The 19,894-nt window shown below is 42.2% G+C and overlaps 2 protein-coding genes across 9 annotated transcripts in view; one reads left to right on the top strand and one right to left on the bottom strand.

Moving 5' to 3' along the window:
* The window catches only part of LOC128421867 (uncharacterized), a 76,897-nt gene extending 64,091 nt beyond the window's left edge, over window positions 1–12,806 (top strand). Inside the window, exon 2 of the mRNA XM_053405147.1 lies at window positions 12,171–12,806. Coding sequence (XP_053261122.1) covers window positions 12,171–12,740 — 570 coding nt within the window. The 3' untranslated portion in view covers window positions 12,741–12,806. The remainder of the gene's footprint in view (window positions 1–12,170) is intronic.
* Window positions 1–19,894, bottom strand: part of ITPR2 (inositol 1,4,5-trisphosphate receptor type 2) — a 311,529-nt gene that overhangs the window by 135,834 nt on the left and 155,801 nt on the right. For all 8 annotated transcript variants that reach the window (XM_053405136.1, XM_053405139.1, XM_053405138.1 and 5 more), the window contains 2 exons: window positions 18,672–18,814; window positions 16,826–16,934 (listed from right to left, as the gene is read on the bottom strand). In XM_053405136.1, coding sequence (XP_053261111.1) covers window positions 16,826–16,934; window positions 18,672–18,814 — 252 coding nt within the window. The remainder of the gene's footprint in view (window positions 1–16,825; window positions 16,935–18,671; window positions 18,815–19,894) is intronic.

The following is a 19,894-nucleotide window of genomic DNA, read 5'->3' as shown; positions in this document are numbered from 1 at the left end:
GGTTTATGAGGGTCCCCGCGTCGCCGCGGCGGCAGGACCCAACCCCTGCTGAGCCGATTCCCTCCGGAGCTTGGAGGGAATCCGCCATTAGGTGATGGCGCTAACCCGGAAGTCCAGAATTCCACAGTTTGTTCCCAGATAAGCCAAAACCACTAGCTAGATTCTGGGAGGAAGAATTTGGACCCACAGACGATGAAGGGGACTTTGTGGGTTTTCCTGCCTCCGAAGAGGAGGGAGGAGAGGTGTCCGAGGGAGAAGAATCAGACTGGGAGGTTCACCCTGCGAGAAGAGATGTGAGCGGATGGGAGGCTGGTTTTGAATCCTCAGAGGATGATGACAGCTCCTTCAGGGGATTCCCTGCATCGTCAACTGAGGAGAGAGAGGAGGTTGTCTCAGAAAATCGTGCCGGGGGTGGGCGGGGGTCCTGGGGAGGAGGTGGATGTCAGGGAACTGCCATAAGGGCTGGAGGGAGAGAGCGGGCTCCAGAGGGACTCCAGAGAGTGCCCCGGGATGGGGAGAGGCAGCCCATCTTCTGGGGAAGGGAATCAGCGTAGCACCAGTGGAGAAGGAGGGCAGATGGGGGAATCGGCGAGGCGGTCCCATGACTCCTTGCCGGGGACCAGCGGGGAGAGTAGGGGTCCTCCGCTGCCCACACCCTCCTTGCGCAGAAGGCTTCCGCGCAGGGAGAGTAGGCAGAGATTAGGCGTCAAAGAGCTTCTTTGCTGGAAGAAGTTCAAGAAACGCCCACTGACGGATTCTGCCAGCGATTGAGACAGCCACGGGAGAGTGGCTGTCTGGACAGAAAAGGTTCACTCAGGCAACCCAGCCAGGTGTGGCGCCGGTTTACGCACGACCAACCCCTAGAACCATTACACCTGCCAAGAAAACTCCATGGACAAAGACAACAGGCATATAGAATCATAGAATCAGAGAGTTGGAAGAGACCACAAGGGCCATCGAGTCCAACCCCCTGCCAAGCAGGAAACACCATCAGAGCACTCCTGACATATGGTTGTCAAGCCTCTGCTTAAAGACCTCCAAAGAAGGAGACTCCACCACACTCCTTGGCAGCAAATTCCACTGCCGAACAGCTCTTACTGTCAGGAAGTTCTTCCGAATGTTTAGGTGGAATCTTCTTTCTTGTAGTTTGGATCCATTGCTCCGTGTCCGCTTCTCTGGAGCAGCAGAAAACAACCTTTCTCCCTCCTCTATGTGACATCCTTTTATATATTTGAACATGGCTATCATATCACCCCTTAACCTCCTCTTCTCCAGGCTAAACATGCCCAGCTCCCTTAGCCGTTCCTCATAAGGCATCGTTTCCAGGCCTTTGACCATTTTGGTTGCCCTCCTCTGGACACGGTCCAGTTTGTCAGTGTCCTTCTTGAACTGTGGTGCCCAGAACTGGACACAGTACTCCAGGTGAGGTCTGACCAGAGCAGAATACAGTGGCACTATTACTTCCCTTGATCTAGATGCTATGCTCCTATTGATGCAGCCCAGAATTGCATTGGCTTTTTTAGCTGCCGCGTCACACTGTTGGCTCATGTCAAGTTTGTGGTCAACCAAGACTCCTAGATCCTTTTCACATGTACTGCTCTCAAGCCAGGTGTCACCCATCTTGTATTTGTGCCTCTCATTTTTTTTGCCCAAGTGCAATACTTTACATTTCTCCCTGTTAAAATTCATCTTGTTTGTTTTGGCCCAGTTCTCTAATCTGTCAAGGTCGTTTTGAAGTGTGATCCTGTCCTCTGGGGTGTTAGCCACCCCTCCCAGTTTGGTGTCATCTGCAAATTTGATCAGGATGCCCTTGGGTCCATCATCCAAGTCGTTGATAAAGATGTTGAATAAGACCGGGCCCAAGACAGAACCCTGTGGCACCCCACTAGTCACTCTTCTCCAGGATGAAGAGGAACCATTGATGAGCACCCTTTGGGTTCGGTCAAAAGTTATGACGCTGGAAGATGAGCCCCTCAGGTCGGAAGGCGTCCAACGTGCTACTGAGGAAGAGCGGAGGACAAGTACAAGTAGATTCAGAGCTGATGAAGCGGCTGGGCCAAAGCCGAAAGGACGCTCAGTTGCGGATATGCCTGGAAGCGAAAGGAAAGTCCAATGCTATAAAGAAAAATATTGCATAGGAACCTGGAATGTAAGAACCATGAACCTTGGTAAGTTGGATGTGGTCAAAAATGAGATGGCAAGAATAAATATTGACATCCTGGGCATCAGTGAACTAAAATGGGCGAATTCAGTTCGGATGACCATCATATCTACCTATGTGGGCAAGAAACCCGTAAAAGAAATGGAGTGGCCCTCATAGTCAACAAAAGAGTGTCAAAAGCTGTACTGGGATGCAATCTCAAAAATGATAGAATGCTCTCAATACGAATCCAAGGCAGACCTTTTAACATAACAGTAATCCAAGTTTATGCACCAACCACTGGTGCTGAAGAAACTGAAATTGACCAGTTCTATGAAGACTTACAACACCTTATAGAAACGACACCAAAGAAGGATGTTCTTCTCATTATAGGGGATTGGAATGCTAAAGTAGGGAGTCAAGAGGTAAAAGTAACAACTGGCAAGTTTGGCCTTGGAGTTCAAAACGAAGCAGGGCAAAGGTTAATAGAGTTCTGCCAAGAGAACAAGCTGGTCATCACAAACACTCTTTTCCAACAACACAAGAGACGACTCTACACATGGACATCACCAGATGGGAAGCATCAAAATCAGATTGATTATATTCTCTGCAGCCAAAGATGGAGAAGCTCTATACAGTCAGCAAAAACAAGACCTGGAGCTGACTGTGGCTCAGATCATCAGCTTCTTATAGCAAAATTCAAGCTTAAACTGAAGAAAGTAGGAAAAACCACTGGGCCGGTAAGATACAATCTAAGTCAAATCCCTTATGAATACACAGTGGAAGTGAGGAACAGGTTTAAGGATTTAGATTTGGTGGACAGAGTGCCTGAAGAACTATGGATGGAGGCTCGCAACATTATACAGGAGGCAGCAACGAAAACCATCCCAATGAGAAGGAAATGCAAGAAAGCAAAGTGGCTGTCCAACGAGGCCTTACAAATAGCGGGGGAGAGAAGGCAAGCAAAATGCGAGGGAGATACAGGAAACTGAATGCAGATTTCCAAAAAATAGCAAGGAGAGACAAGAAGGCCTTCTTAAACGAGCAATGCAAAGAAATAGAGGAAAACAATAGAATGGGAAAAACCAGAGATCTGCTCAAGAAAATTGGAGATATGAAAGGAACATTTCGTACAAAGATTACCATAATAAAAGACAAAAGTGGAAAGGACCTAACAGAAGCAGAAGACATCAAGAAGAGGTGGCAAAAATGGGACCCCATATTAACTTGTAAAGACGATGAGGGAAGAATACTGGGAATACAACTTAATCATCAAGGGGAAAAAATCAATGTGGTAACAGTTTATGCCCCAAATACAAACAAAGCAGAGTTTTTTGAAAAATTGGAACAAATATTACTAGATTTGGAAAATTACAAATTAATTCTACTTGGAGACATGAACGGTGTACCAATACCAGAACTTGACAGAAGTGGAAAAAAGGGGAAATCGAATCAAGGGAAGCTCCCAAGATCATTTAGTAATCTTGAGGAAAATTTAGATTTAATAGATATATGGAGGCATAAAAACCCAATAACGAAGCAGTTCACACATTTTTCAGAACCCCACCAGAGTTGGGGTAGAATTGATCAGATTTGGGTGTCACGTGCATTATCGACAAGAATAACGAAATGTGAGATCCAGCCTAGAACCCTTTCTGATCATTGTCCAATAGTTTTGGAAATAAAACGTGAAATATCGGGAGTGTACAGGTGGAGAATGAATGAATATCTATTCGAAATTGACGAGGTGAACAAAAAGGCTAAAAGTACTCTGAAAAATTATTTTGACTTAAATCTGAATAAAGAAACCCCAATTAATACAGTTTGGGATGCGAGTAAGGCAGTGTTAAGGGGTTTTTTAATACAACAAAACAATTACAGAAGGAAACTTAGAGAACAAAAGAAAGAAGAAATTATTACCCAACTGAGAGACTGTGAGAAAAAATTAACAATAAACTCGGGAGATGAAAGGACTAAACAAATAGTTAAAGTGTTACAATCACAATATTCAGCATTACTAAACCAAGAAGTAGAATGGAGAATTAAATCCATGAAGCAAAAATATTTTGAATCAGCAAATAAAACGGGGAGATTACTGGCATGGCAATTAAGAAAAAGCAAAAAGCAAAATGTGATTAATAGAATAAAATCGGGAGATATGATAATAGAAGATCCAGATGAAATAAAAAAAAAGTTTCTCCAATTCTATGAAAAGTTGTATGAAAAAGGAGAGGAAGATAATGTAGAAATAGGAAAATACTTGGAAGAGTATAGAGGGGAATATTTAACTGATGAAGAAAGAGCTCAATTAAACAAGAAGATTACAATGGAAGAGATTAATGAGGCTATTAAGAAGATGAAACCCGGAAAAGCACCCGGACCGGATGGACTGTCAGCAAAGTATTATAAGGTTTTAAGGGAATATCTTGCTCCGGTGCTTAGTGAAGTGATTAATGATGTTCTACAAGGAGGGAAGATTCCAGACTCATGGAGAGAGGCACACATCACATTAATACCAAAAGCGGATGCTGAAAAGATGGACGTAAGTAACTACAGGCCGATATCGTTACTTAACTGCGATTACAAAATCTTCGCAGATATTTTGGCGAACAGACTCAGGAAATACTTAACAAAATCTATTCATAAAGATCAAGCGGGATTCCTCCCTAACAGGCAATTAAAAGATAACGTTCGGCATATACTGGACATTATTGAGTACTTGGATCTTAGGACCGACATTCCTGCGGCGATGATTTTTATCGATGCCGAAAAGGCTTTCGATAATGTTTCTTGGAGGTTTTTAATACAATGTATGAAAACAGTAGGAATAGAAGGACCATTTTTGGAAGGTATTAAAGCAATATACTCAAGCCAAAGGGCCAAACTGATAATTAACAATAATCTCACTAATTCTTTTACAATTGCAAAGGGCACGAGACAGGGGTGCCCGTTGTCTCCCCTTCTATTTATTATGGTTTTGGAAATAATCGCAAATAAAATAAGGAAAACACCAAAAATAAGAGGTATAAGAATTGGAGAAAAAGAATATAAATTAAAGGCTTACGCCGATGATTTGGTATTGTCTTTAGAGGACCCAATAGAAAGTGCTAGTAATGCCCTGGAGTTATTAGAGGAATTCGGTAAATTGTCTGGGTTTAAGTTAAATAAAATAAAAACTAAGATCTTAACAAAAAATTTGGCCGAAGATGTAAAAAACCAGCTAGAACTAAAAACAGGTATTAAAGTGGTGAAAAGGGTAAAATACCTGGGAATATGGATCTCCCCGAAAAATATAAATTTAGTGGAGGATAACTACACTAAGGTCTGGAGAGAAATTAAGAAAGACTTAGATACTTGGAATAGGTTAAAATTGTCCTGGACAGGAAGGATGGCCGCGATTAAGATGAGCATTCTTCCGAGACTACTGTTTTTATTCCAGAATATCCCGGTAATTAGAGGTACGGCATGTTTTAAGAATTGGCAAAGAACTTTAGCTAAATTTATATGGCAAGGGAAAAGGGCAAGAATTAAATTCAAACTCCTCACGGATCTAAGAGAAAGAGGGGGTTTTGCAGTTCCGAACTTAAAACTTTATTATGAGGCCGCTTGTCTTTGTTGGATAAAAGAATGGGCCATTTTAAAAAACACGGATTTGTTGGATCTAGAGGGATTTAACATTAGATTCGGCTGGCATGCTTATTTGTGGCATGATAAAGGAAAGATCCACAGAGGCTTCTCTAATCATATCATTAGAGGCTCGTTATTAGAAGTTTGGAACAGGAACAAAAAGCTGATTGAAAGAGACACCCCCTGGTGGCTTTCACCAATTGATATCTTAACAACAAAAAAGTTAAATCTGGAATGTGAAAGATGGACATACGAAGATCTCCTAGTTAAATCAGAAAGAGGGTGGAAAATTAGACCGTACGAAGAGCTAAAGGATAAATTAACTGGATGGATACAATTTCACCAAATTAATGCGTTATGGTACGATCATAAAAAAATAGGAATGAGTGAAAAAAAGTCCAGGTACCAGGTGGAAATCTTAGAAAGTAATACTAAACTTTTATCCAAAATGTATAACCAACTGTTAGACTGGGATACTAAAGATGAAGAGGTGAAAGGAGTCATGGTCAAATGGGCCAGAGACCTTGGATATAATCTGGAGTTTGACAGATGGGTAAAACTTTGGAAGAAAGGTATGAAGTTCACAGCATGTGCTGCTCTCCGAGAAAACATGGAGAAAATGATGTATCGTTGGTACATCACCCCGGCAAAACTGGGGAAGATGTATAAGACCGGAGACAGCACATGCTGGAAATGTAAAACTAAAGAGGGTAATTTCTTTCACATGTGGTGGACCTGTGACGAAGTGAAAAGATTTTGGGGACAAATTTACGATGAATTAAAAAGAATACTGAAATACACCTTCCCCAAAAAACCTGAAGCGTTCCTTTTAGGTATGATCGGAGAGGAGATCAAAAATGAAGACCAAACATTCTTTCAATATGCAATGGTGGCCGCCAGGATTTTGTTAGCGCAAAACTGGAAAACTTCCAATATCCCCACCATTAGAGAATGGCAAATGAAATTATATGAGTATATAGAATTAGCTAGAATGTCACAAAAAATTAGGCATCAAAAAATCGTTAAGTTTACGAACGACTGGAGTAAATTTGTAAGTTACATTGAAATCAATCTAGGTATTACCAAAATCACAGTGGGCGGAATCTAAAACCTGCGATGTAAAGAGCTGATATAATACAATCTGCAGATAAGCGATGAGTTTATTTTGCCTAAACTGAGATGGAAGGAAGTCAATTGAGTGATGTTATGTTGGTTTGTTTGTTTTATGTTTATAGGCGTTGTTTGTTGTTGTTGTTTGTTTGTTTGTTTGCTTTTTTTCTTTTCAGTCTTTTTTCTTTTTTGTATTGTTTGATGTCGTTTCCAAAATATCAATAAAAAGATTAGTAAAAAAAAAAAAAGAAGAAGAGGTGGCAAGAATACACAGAGGAACTATACCAGAAAGAAATGGATGTCTCGTATACCCCAGGTAGTGTGGTTGCTGACCTTGAGCCAGACATCCTGGAGAGTGAAGTCATATGGGCCTTAGAAAGCACTGCAAATAACAAGGCCAGTGGAAGTGATGGTATTCCAGCTGAACTATTTAAAATTTTAAAAGATGATGCTGTTAAGGTGCTACACTCAATATGCCAGCAAATTTGGAAAACTCAGCAGTGGCCAGAGGATTGGAGAAGATCAGTCTACATCCCAATTTCAAAGAAGGGCAGTGCCACAGAATGCTCCAACTACCGCACAATTGCACTCATTTCACACGCTAGCAAGGTTATGCTTAAAATTCTACAAGGAAGGCTCAAGCAGTATGTGGACCGAGAACTCCCAGAAGTGCAAGCTGGATTTAGAAGAGGCAGAGGAACCAGAGACCAAATTGTAAACATGTGCTGGATTATGGAGAAAGCTAGAGAGTTCCAGAAAGACATCTACTTCTGCTTCATTGACTATGCAAAAGCCTTTGACTGTGTCGACCACAGCAAACTATGGCAAGTTCTCAAAGAAATGGGAGTGCCTGATCACCTCATCTGTCTCCTGAGAAATCTCTATGTGGGACAAGAAGCTACAGTTAGAACTGGATATGGAACAACTGACTGGTTCAAAATTGGGAAAGGAGTACGGCAAGGCTATATATTGTCTCCCTGCTTATTTAACTTATATGCAGAATTCATCATGCGAAAGGCTGGGCTGGATGAATCCCAAGACGGAATTAAGATCGCTGGAAGAAATATCAACAACCTCAGATATGCAGATGATACAACCTTGATGGCAGAAAGTGAGGAGGAATTAGAAGCGGCGGAAGAAGAATGGAAAAAGTTCAAGGACTATTTAAAGAAATATTACAAAATTAATGACAGTTAAAATGATGTTGGATTAAAATAAATGGTTACTATTAGTATTGGTTAAGACAAAGAGAATAAGGATGATTAACATAAATTTATAGTAAAATAAGGGAAAGATTCGCTGAATAATTATAAGAATTTGGAATACAGAAACGGGAGGCAAGAGGAAGTCGAGGAAGAAAGGTTAAAGAAATTAGGATATGAAATGGTACTTGTTTTTTGTTCTGTTATTGTTTGTTGTTTATTTATGTATGTTTTGTTTGTATTAATATAAAAATTGTTTAATAAAAATATTATAAAAAAAGAAAGTGAGGAGGAATTAAAGAACATTTTTAATGAGGGTGAAAGAGGAGAGCACAAAATATGGTGTGAAGCTCAACATCAAAAAAACGAAGATCATGGCCACTGGTCCCATCACCTCCTGGGAAATAGAAGGGGAAGAAATGGAGGCAGTGAGAGATTTTACTTTCTTGGGCTCTCTGATCACTGCAGATGGTGACAGTAGTCACGAAATTAAAAGACGCCTGCTCCTTGGGAGAAAGGCGATGGCAAACCTAGATAGCATCTTAAAAAGCAGAGACATCACCTTGCCAACAAAGGTCCGTATAGTTAAAGCTATGGTTTTCCCAGTGGTGATGTATGGAAGTGAGAGCTGGATCATAAAGAAGGCTGATCGCTGAAGTATTGATGCTTTTGAACTATGGTGCTGGAGGAGACTCTTGAGAGTCCCATGGACTGCAAGAAGATCAAACCTATCCATTCTTAAGGAAATCAGCCCCGAGTGCTCACTGGAAGGACAGATCGTGAAGCTGAGGCTCCAGTAGTTTGGCCACCTCATGAGAAGAGAAGACTCCCTGGAAAAGACCCTGATGTTGGGAAAGATTGAGGGCACAAGAAGAAGGGGACGACAGAGGACGAGATGGTTGGACAGTGTTCTCAAAGCTACAAACATGAGTCTGACCAAATTGCGGGAGGCAGTGGAAGACAGAAGTGCCTGGCGTGCTCTGGTCCATGGGGTCACGAAGAGTCGGACACGACTAAACAACTAAACAACAACAACAAAAGATATCGAGCATCAGAACAACCTGGCCACTATAAGGAAATTCTGCCCATGGTATGATCAATTTTCATCTTCCCTTTTCGATTCTCTAGGTCCATACCTGCACAAACTAGCTATCACAAAATACAGACGTGCTTTCACACTCACAAGACTGAACGTTTTGTCATTTGCTGTACTTGAGGGCTGATTCCAAAAGATCCCGCATGAGAAACGCCTTTGCTCCTGTGGAGACGGTAGCACCGAAACAGTGGCTCACGTCCTCCTGTCTTGCACTCTCTACAAAGACCTGAGGAACGAGACCATTGCTGTGTATTGAAGTTCTCCCCTTGGCCACCAGGAGTATCGTGTATATAGTTTTCACTCAGGTCCACGTCAGTTACTTTAGGCGGGAAACCCTGGGTTGTTGTTGCTACAATGTTGACAGCCGGCTGCCTATAAAAGCAGGCCGGCTGAGCTGTTTGCTGTTCAGTTCTGCTCCAGCTTACAAATAAAGAGCTGCTTTGGAGAAATCGCTGCGTCGTCTGCTATGTCTACCCACTATTTAACAATCATCACCCCACGGTTTGGATTCTTAGATCACGGAATGCAGTTTCTTGAAGATGGACTTCTGGCAAGCGATGGGCTGCACCTCACAACGGTTGGGAGGAATGTTTTTGCCAAAAATCTCAGAAACCTCGTCAGGAGGGCTTTAAACTGACTAATGTGGGGGAGGGAGACAGTGCTCCTGAAGGTAGGAGTCTATCAATTGATGAAGATGATCATCCAAATGTCATAGACCAAATGGAGCAAACAGCACGCAGACCTAGTGGTGAGAGGAAAAAATCCTTAAATAAGAGACATGGGGGAATGATTAATGGACTTCAATGTCTGTACACTAATGCGCAAAGCATGGGAAATAAACAAGATGAGCTTGAGCTCTTGGTACAGCAAACTAAATATGACATAATAGGCATCACTGAAACCTGGTGGGATAAGTCCCACGATTGGAATGTAATAATGGAGGGATACAATCTATTTCAGAGAAACAGACCAGACAAGAAAGGAGGAGGAGTGGCGTTATATGTCAGGGATGTGTATACCTGTGAAGAGATCCAAGATTTAGAACCTCAAAGCCAAAGTGAGAGCATTTGGGTCAAAATTAAGGGAGAGAAGAATAACAGTGACCTCACTGTGGGAGTTTACTATAGATCCCCAAGCCAAACGGAGGACATAAATGATGCCTTCCTGGAACAGATGGCCAAGCATGCAAAAGGAAGGGAGATAGTAGTAATGGGGGACTTCAATTACCCGGATATTTGTTGGATGTCAAATTCAGTCAAGAGCATAAGGTCAAACAGATTCCTCACTGGCCTTGCAGACAACTTCATTGTCCAGAAAGTGGGAGAAGCAACAAGAGGAACAGCCATTTTAGATCTGGTCCTAACCAATGTTGATGACCTGGTTAGTGGGGTAGAAGTGGAAGGATCATTAGGTGCGAGTGATCATGCTCTTCTGAAGTTTACGATACAGCGGAAAGGAGCAGCCAAGCATACTAAGACTCAATTTCTCGACTTTAAGAAAGCTGACTTCATAAAACTTAGGGAAGTGCTGGGTGAGATCCCATGGACAGTAATAAGAAAAGGAAAGGGAGTTCATGATGGCTGGGAGTTTGTTAAGAGGGAGATAGTAAAAGCACAACTTCAGGCAATACCAATGAGACGGAAACATGGAAGGTGCCTAAAGAAGCCAGGGTGGCTATCTAAAGAACTTTTAACTGAGTTAAGATTAAAAAAGGATGTGTACAAAAAATGGAAAAGGGGGGAAACCACCAAAGAGGAATTCAAACAAATAGCCAGCACGTGTAGACACAAAGTCAGAAAAGCTAAAGCACAGAATGAACTCAGGCTTGCTAGAGAGGTTAAAAGCAACAAAAAAGGCTTTTATGGGTATGTTCGTAGCAAAAGGAAGAACAAAGAAACAGTGGGGTCACTCAGAGGAGAAGATGGTGAAATGCAAACAGGGGACACAGAAAGGGCTGAACTCCTCAATGCCTTCTTTGCCTCAGTCTTCTCCGATAAAGAAAACAATGCCCGACCTGAAGAATTTGGAGCAAATGATTCAGCAGAGGAAACACAGCCCAGAATAACTAAGGAGATAGTACAAGAATACTTGGCTAGTCTAGATGTATTCAAGTCTCCAGGGCCAGATGAACTGCATCCAAGAGTATTAAAAGAACTGGCAGATGTGATTTCAGAACCACTGGCAGTCATCTTTGAGAATTCCTGGAAAACAGGCGAAGTCCCGTCAGACTGGAGGAGGGCAAATGTTGTCCCTATTTTCAAAAAGGGGAAAAGAGAGGACCCAAATAATTACCGCCCAGTCAGTCTGACATCAATACCAGGGAAGATTCTGGAGCAGATCATTAAGCAAACAGTCTGTGAGCACCTAGAAAGGAATGCTGTGATCACCAATAGTCAGCATGGATTTCTGAAAAATAAGTCATGTCAGACTAACCTGATCTCATTTTTTGACAGAATTACAAGCCTGGTAGGATGAAGGGAATGCAGTGGATGTAGCCTACCTTGATTTCAGCAAGGCATTTGACAAGGTGCCCCATGATATTCTTGTAAAGAAGCTGGTAAAATGCGGTCTTGACTATGCTACCACTCAGTGGATTTGTAACTGGCTGACTGACCGAACCCAAAGGGTGCTCATCAATGGTTCCTCTTCATCCTGGAGAAGAGTGACTAGTGGGGTGCCACAGGGTTCTGTCTTGGGCCCGGTCTTATTCAACATCTTTATCAACGACTTGGATGATGGACCCAAGGGCATCCTGATCAAATTTGCAGATGACACCAAACTGGGAGGGGTGGCTAACACCCCAGAGGACAGGGTCACACTTCAAAACGACCTTGACAGATTAGAGAACTGGGCCAAAACAAACAAGATGAATTTTAACAGGGAGAAATGTAAAGTATTGCACTTGGGCAAAAAAAATGAGAGGCACAAATACAAGATGGGTGACACCTGGCTTGAGAGCACTACATGTGAAAAGGATCTAGGAGTCTTGGTTGACCACAAACTTGACATGAGCCAACAGTGTGACGCGGCAGCTAAAAAAGCCAATGCAATTCTGGGCTGCATCAATAGGAGCATAGCATCTAGATCAAGGGAAGTAATAGTGCCACTGTATTCTGCTCTGGTCAGACCTCACCTGGAGTACTGTGTCCAGTTCTGGGCACCACAGTTCAAGAAGGACACTGACAAACTGGACCGTGTCCAGAGGAGGGCAACCAAAATGGTCAAAGCCCTGGAAACGATGCCTTATGAGGAACGGCTAAGGGAGCTGGGCATGTTTAGCCTGGAGAAGAGGAGGTTAAGGGGTGATATGATAGCCATGTTCAAATATATAAAAGGATGTCACATAGAGGAGGGAGAAAGGTTGTTTTCTGCTGCTCCAGAGAAGCGGACACGGAGCAATGGATCCAAACTACAAGAAAGAAGATTCCACCTAAACATTCGGAAGAACTTCCTGACAGTAAGAGCTGTTCGACAGTGGAATTTGCTGCCAAGGAGTGTGGTGGAGTCTCCTTCTTTGGAGGTCTTTAAGCAGAGGCTTGACAACCATATGTCAGGAGTGCTCTGATGGTGTTTCCTGCTTGGCAGGGGGTTGGACTCGATGGCCCTTGTGGTCTCTTCCAACTCTATGATTCTATGATTCTATGATTCTACTCGTACTGACCATCCCAGGGCGCACAACCACTGCCACAGTGTCCTTTCTCCTGTCAGACCAAACGGAGCAGATAACAGCAAAGGTTGCTAGGTTCTTAGCAGGGGCAATCAGAATAAGGGCCACTATCTGACTGTTGATTCAGGATTCAAAACTGTGCTTTTATACTAAATTTCCTTTTTTCTGTGTATATTGTAATGTTTAACTGTTGCTATGGCAACTTTCAACTTTGAGCCAACCCCCCCCAAAAAACCAGGGCTTTCCTCCTCCCTAAAAAAACTGAGCTGAACCCCCAAAAAACGGGTAGATCACTGCCAGTTTTTAATTCTGAAAGTAGATTGCAGTCTCTTGAGAGTTGGCCACACCTGGTTTATGGCATTCTGCAATAAGTATTCTATTTGCTTAGGGCCAAATTACTCAATGCACATTATTTTCCTCCTTCCTATATGGGGATTTCTCCCCCTACTATTTCAATATGAAGATCTAATATTTTAGAAATTTAAATAGTATGGCACCTTAGCTGAAAATATATGCTATGGTGTGCTGAATGTCAATTCTACAAATGCTAATATGAACAGAATGTTTTTAGACCATGATTCAGTTTAGGATTTAAACTTTACCTCTCCACATCTGTCCTTTCCCAACACATTGCATGTCCTAAGAAACAAGACCCTACTCTTTCCACAAGTTCTCTTGTAAGTGGAGTAGCATAGCCACAATGAACCCACTGAAAGACAAGAGCTATAAACAATTTGTGATAGTATTACTTTGAAATATTAAACACATTTGTTATTCCTAGTAAGAGATCAAAAGTTTTATCTCAATAAGAGGTATTAAAGAGGGAAGAGGGTAATAAGCAACATTTGCAAGACATGGAACCAGTCACATTTCTTACCTGAGGGATAGCTCAGGCATGAAATTCTTAATCTCAGGGTCATCAGTTAAAGCCCCACATTGGATGAAAGATTCCTGTATTTCAGGGGGTTGGATTATATAACCCTCATTGTCTCTTCCGGTGCTACAAGTCTGTGATTCTATAGTACAGTGGAACCTCGAGTTGCGGACATATTCCATCCTGGAGGCATGTCCGCAACTCGAAGCGTTTGCATCCAGAAGCGCCACGATTTAGCGCTTCTGCGCATGCGCGACTGGTGAAACCCGGAAGTAACCCTTCTGGTACTTCCAGGTTGCCGTGGGACACAACTTGAAAAGGCGTAAACTGAAGCAGACGCAACATGAGGTATGAGGTCTTAACCTGTCAAGCTGGAATATTTTATGATCCCCCTTTGCCAACAGTATGTTCTGCACTGTAGGAAACGGTGCTCATAGAACATGTCTGAAAGGAAAGAAGTAGCAAATTAAGAAAATCCCTTTCATTATTCTGCATTCTATTCCTTGTCCATTTTAATGCATATAAGCAGGTATATAGCAAAGTTGTCTTAACTTTGCTATAATTTTTCAAGCCTCTTTGTTGTTGTTGGTTTTTTTAAAAAAAAACCCTTCACATGTATTTAGAAAATTTTAGCGTTTATATTTTATACTAACAAAAAATGTAATAAAAATTATTTTAAAAGTTTAAAACTCATTTTTAAATAAAGTTCACTAGATTTTTCCATTAACACAACATACATTTTAATATTTAAAAATGCATATTAGGCACGCTGAATTAACATTTTAAAGCAGAGGTTTTCAAACTTTTTGAATCCACTGTTCCCTTGACCAACTACATTCTTTCTGTGGCTCCCCTGTGGGGAAACGTGCTCCAAGCCTCAGGATCCCAGTTACATCCCCCCTTGCCTGCAGAACAAGCAACCCCTCACCCTTTTCAAACATCCTCTCTTGTGGGGTGTTCCCTCAGCCTCCTCTCCCCTCTCCATCACCACCCTCTGCCCAACCCAAAGAGAGGGGCCTCCTCACACAGGCCTGGGAAGAGGATGTCCCAAGCCTCAGAGGCCCAATGGAGACCAGTACCTTACTCACTTTGGGAGGGAGAAGTGGCGGCAGCAGGCACCGCTGGGTCTGTGTGGCAAAAAGGCTCCCCTTTGGTCCCAGGCACTCAGCTCCCAAGCAGGCCTTGCACACAGCAAGCACAAGAAAGGCCAGTGTGGCCCCTTCCTTCCTTCCTGGCCCAGCAGCGGAGCAAGCTGATCAGGCGCCCGGGGCAGCTCACGTGCCCTGCGCCCAGGGGCGGGGCCAGCCACCTGCAGGGGGGGCAGCTGCCTGTGGGGCTAGGCAAGCCGGGGCAGGACGGACACTCCGCGGGGCCTCCTGCATTGCAGGGGGCTGGACTAGATCTTCATGGTCCCTTCAAACTCCATAATTCTGACTTGCAGTACCAATCTGCACTAATCCAGATTTACACAATGAATAAATCATATCTTTGGTTTTCAAAATGAAATATCTCATGATATTTTCTGTTAAAAAAACTGTTGCTCAATTATCCTGTTTCTGCAAAATGTACGGCATGTGATAGACTATACATACTTTTGGCATTTGGATCTAAAGTTCAAGCAATTGGGTGGGTGGGTGGGTGGGTCTGGGCAGATAGAGATATACACTTAACACTTAATGGGATGTTTCCCTTTGTCACCCACTGGTGCAGTAGAAATTGCAGAGGTTACACAATGGGCAATCTAATGAGCAATTCTTTACCACTTTCAAACTCTATTAAAACAGCAACTGTGATTCACACCACTGGGAAGTCAGGGAAAGTCTTGGGAAGTGATAGAACATTTCACAACTTTCGCATCGTTAATTATGTTTCTGAAGTGAGAGATTCAGTGGGTTAAAAAAGAAGAGAAACAATTCTCAGTCTGAAAAATATTAACAAGCACAACCGCTCTCTTCACCACAGAAAACAACTGGGGTCACATAAGGTCCCTTGGCTGGCGCCCCACAAGTAGCATTATCACCGGCCTCTTGCTGTGAAACCAACCCCCTCTAGTGGTTTTCTCACATCTCAGCTTTAGCACACAAACTGTGAAGTGTTTGTGTTCTTGTTCTAAATCAAACTAGTTCTATGAAGGTTTTGAAAAGTCCTACACCCTGATTCAGAAGCCTCTCTTGTATTAGAATGGGATAGCAACTGACTAGCACTCATAGAAATTCAGTATTTAGGATTATAGAAACGCTCTAATTTTGAAGACTCTTTCCAGTCCTGAATTTTGTTTCCCTCAGACCAAGGCTATAAAGCACTATAATTGCCAGGCATGAGTGGCTTTGGCACAACCCCTTAGTCCTCATCCTCTGCTGAAACTATGCCTAGTAATCAATAATCAATTGGATTTCTATTATTTCCTGCTTACCCTCCCCTCCCTCTTCCATCTCTCCCTCTTTTATCTCCCCTGTGTTGGACTCTTGAGACAGATGGATGCCAAGAAACAACAACGACAACAATGTGATTATTTTAATACTTAGCATTTCAGGGAGTCCTCCCCTCCCCCCCCCCACAGCAGCAACAGGAATCCTTGACTGTTGCAAGGATCCTCCCACTCCTGAATTTTTGATTCCTAGAATAGACTTAGCGGCCACACTAAGCCAGAGACAGTTAAGTCCAGTCGCAAACGACTCTGGGGTTGTGGCGCTCATCTTGCTTTTCCGGCTGAGGGAGCAGACGTTTGTCCACAGACAGTTTTTCCATGTCATGTGGCCAGCATGACTAAGCCGCTTCTGGCGAACCAGAGCAGCGCACGGAAACACCATTTACCTTCCCACCAGAGTGGTACCTATTTATCTACTTGCACTTTGACGTGCTTTCAAACTGTTGGAGAGCAAGAGCAGGGACCGAGCAACGGGAGCTTATCTTGTCACGAGGATTCAAACCTCCGACCTCCCGATCAGCAAGCCCTAGGTTTAGTGGTTTAGACCACAGCACCACCCGCGTCCCTATATACACCCGCATCTTTATGCATTACATTACTATAAATACGGCATGAAATACCACAGCTAATATTGTACATCAAAAATATTTTTGCTCTTTAGATCAAAGAGAACAGACATACCTCTTCCACAAAGCTTTCCTTCTTGTCAAGCATTTCTTGTAATGTCTGGAGAATTTTAATACAGAGTTTTTCTTCCTTCTCCATTAGCCTTTTTGTATGATTTATCAGCCTTAAAGTAAAACATGAGACAAAATATCACACCAAATGGGGTTAGTCTCATTCTGATGATTTTCTAATCACTTGGATACTTTTCATTATATTGGCAAAAACTAATGAGGTTCCCAAACTTGCCCCGCCCCCAAAGAACCACATGAAAATTGCTAAAGGTCTTAGCAGGTTTTTTATTTTTCTGCCGATTACAGCAATTTTAATGAACCGTGCTAGAAAACTGCAATTTTTGTTGTAGTTCTATTGCTTTTCATATCTTATATATTTTACCTCAATTTATTACAATTTGAAATCCATAAAATGAAATACAATATAAGAAATGTAAAAAGCAATAAAATATAGTTAAATATCAGTCTATTTAATGCAATGGATGTGCCACCCCCCATCTTCAACCATAACTCAGCAAGCATGCTGTGGACCACCTGAGTGAAGTTGTGGTCCATGGATCACAGTTTGGCCTGGCCTGAACAGATGTTAGCTAACTTTTCCAGAAGAATAGGTAGCTCACTGGGAGCTCAGCACCACCCCATTACTAGACAAATCTATTTGGGAAACAACTAGGTCCAAGTCCGCCTTTGAAGGCAAAAGCCATACCCACCAATGGAGAAGGGAACGGACTACCTGTTTATCTTGTTTTCTAGTTTTTCTTTAAAAAGAAAAAAACTTGAATGGTAGCCATAAAGAAGGGCAGGGGATCACCATGCACAGGGGGAGGGGGAGATTAACCTGCCCAACCTGCCCAGTAAAAATGCACCCCCCAAGCTCCTATTTGCCCCTTGAGGAAGGCTGCCATTGATTTATTGGCATAATCATCAACCTTTGTGTAAATGCTACCACCTCGGCTTTGCAAAATATGCCAGTTATTGTAGAAACAGAAAAATTGCCAAATTTGTTTGCTTCTCCAAGTTTGCTCTATTTAACATTTGCAGATTTCCTGAAGGACATCAAGGGCATGGGAAAGCCAAGACGCCAATATTAAAGGCACTCACCCAGACTGCAATTGAACACTTTAACAAGTCAAGGCCAAGCATAGATAGTGGAAGACTGAATACACTACAAGTTGGAGTTTAACAATAGATAATAAAAATCAAGGAAGATATTGGTTTTGTCTCAGTCCCTAGATCAAATGCTTTAACAAAAGGAATTAAATGCATATTAAGTTTCACTGCAATATATTTAAATTTAAATGCTCATAACATTTTGTAATCCTTGTATATCTATTGGGGGGAATCTACTTGATTTTAGAAAGCTTGTGTGCTATTAAAAGGTTGTGCAGCAATCCAGCACACATTGCTTTGTCTTTCTATTCATTTCTATTCATTTCATTTCAGCTATTTACAGGGCTCTTTCCCTAACAGTTTTCAATTGTTATTGTTGTTGTTGTTTTATTTTTACCCCGCCCATCTGACTGTCTTGCCCCAGCCACTCTGGGTGACTTCCAACATATATAAAAACACAATTAAACATTACACATTAAAAGTTTTCCCTATACAGGGAAAATCTCACCAAACTAAATGTATTTTGGATCGCTTGCACACCATTAACTGGGAAAATTGGTGCTCTGGTGCCTGCCTCATCCCCTACAACTCTGAGTATTTTCTATTAATATATGACATCCTATGTATCTTTGATATAAGAGAAACAAAGTGTCTTTCACTATGATGAATAAGGCAGAAGAATAAACCACAATGGGTAAAACCAAGAACAAACCTTGGCTTCAATAGCTTCAGGCACTTACTTGGACATGAAAGCCCCACATCTGATTCTAGCATCACTTCCCTCAGGGAAAAGAAGTTCAGGGCTGTGCAATACATCAACCAACACCGAAAATTCAGCCTGCATCATGAGGTTGAACTGCTGTTCCAAGGAGGCTACAACATCCTAAAAAATAAAACACCAAGAGGAAAGTGTCCAGTTTGGTTGGAACTGGCCATCTGTTTAATGTCTGCTGCTAGTTTTCCAATCATGAAGTAGAATGAGTCCTCATTTTTCAACATTTTTCCCAACCTGTGATGTGGACTGGGATGACCAGATGAAAATAGTAGTCATATACCAGAAACACATTAACACTCGGGCAACATGTTAATTTCATCCAGACACTCATACATATATCACCGCTATATTTATAACATGATGTTTTCACTAGAAGCCTCTATGCAATAACATAACAAATTGGATCTAAATGGTTCCCTAATCTGACAAAAAGAGTCTTCTCTGGACAGAATGGCTCCTTCTGTTGGAGGAAGTAAACCAACTAATCATTAGTGTGTAGTAACAGCTATGTAAGCATTTATTTTCAAAAGACAGAATGTTTACTGTGCGGCCACAACATTATGCTAACATCAGATATGCCAGCACACATTTTGGATGAAAGCATCATTCAGGAGGAAAGAAGAAAAACTTCTGTCATTGACCTGAGAGAGTGAGAAACCACCATAAGTGGGACAGAAGTTCAGTGTGGACGGATGGAGAACAATTCTACGCTACCACTTCTCTGTCTCTGATATCCTTCACTACTTACCTAGTGTTAGTGGGCACCTCTGTGGACCCATATATGCTCATATTCCAATTGGTGGCCTAAAACGCATCAATCTGTGATTTACCCGCCCATCTTGTCAACTGAGAAAGGGGAGGCCTATGATTCAAAACATAATCACTGAGCCTTACATGTTAGAGTAAAAGGGGTTGAATTCAAATTGCGTCAAAACAAGGGCTGCCTCCTTCCTTTCACGATGGAAGAGCACTGAGTCCATCAGCTTTGTAGGTTTTTTTTTTAATGTATCAGGAAAACTTGTAGCAAGAGAGATATAAGTGTGACTAAACCTGCTGTGCCACAGAACACCATGAGTCTCTTCAATATACATAATAAATAGTTGCGTTTTCCAATAGAAAAGTCTTGAGCTCCCCAACACTCTAGGCAGTCCATAAAAAGTCAATGGGGGTGCAAATTGGCTGCTTAGT

The sequence above is a fragment of the Podarcis raffonei genome, chromosome 10 (assembly GCF_027172205.1).
Source record: "Podarcis raffonei isolate rPodRaf1 chromosome 10, rPodRaf1.pri, whole genome shotgun sequence".
NCBI lineage: Eukaryota > Metazoa > Chordata > Lepidosauria > Squamata > Lacertidae > Podarcis > Podarcis raffonei.
Note: the sequence above shows the minus strand (reverse complement) of the source record. Positions and strands in the feature narration are given on the sequence as shown.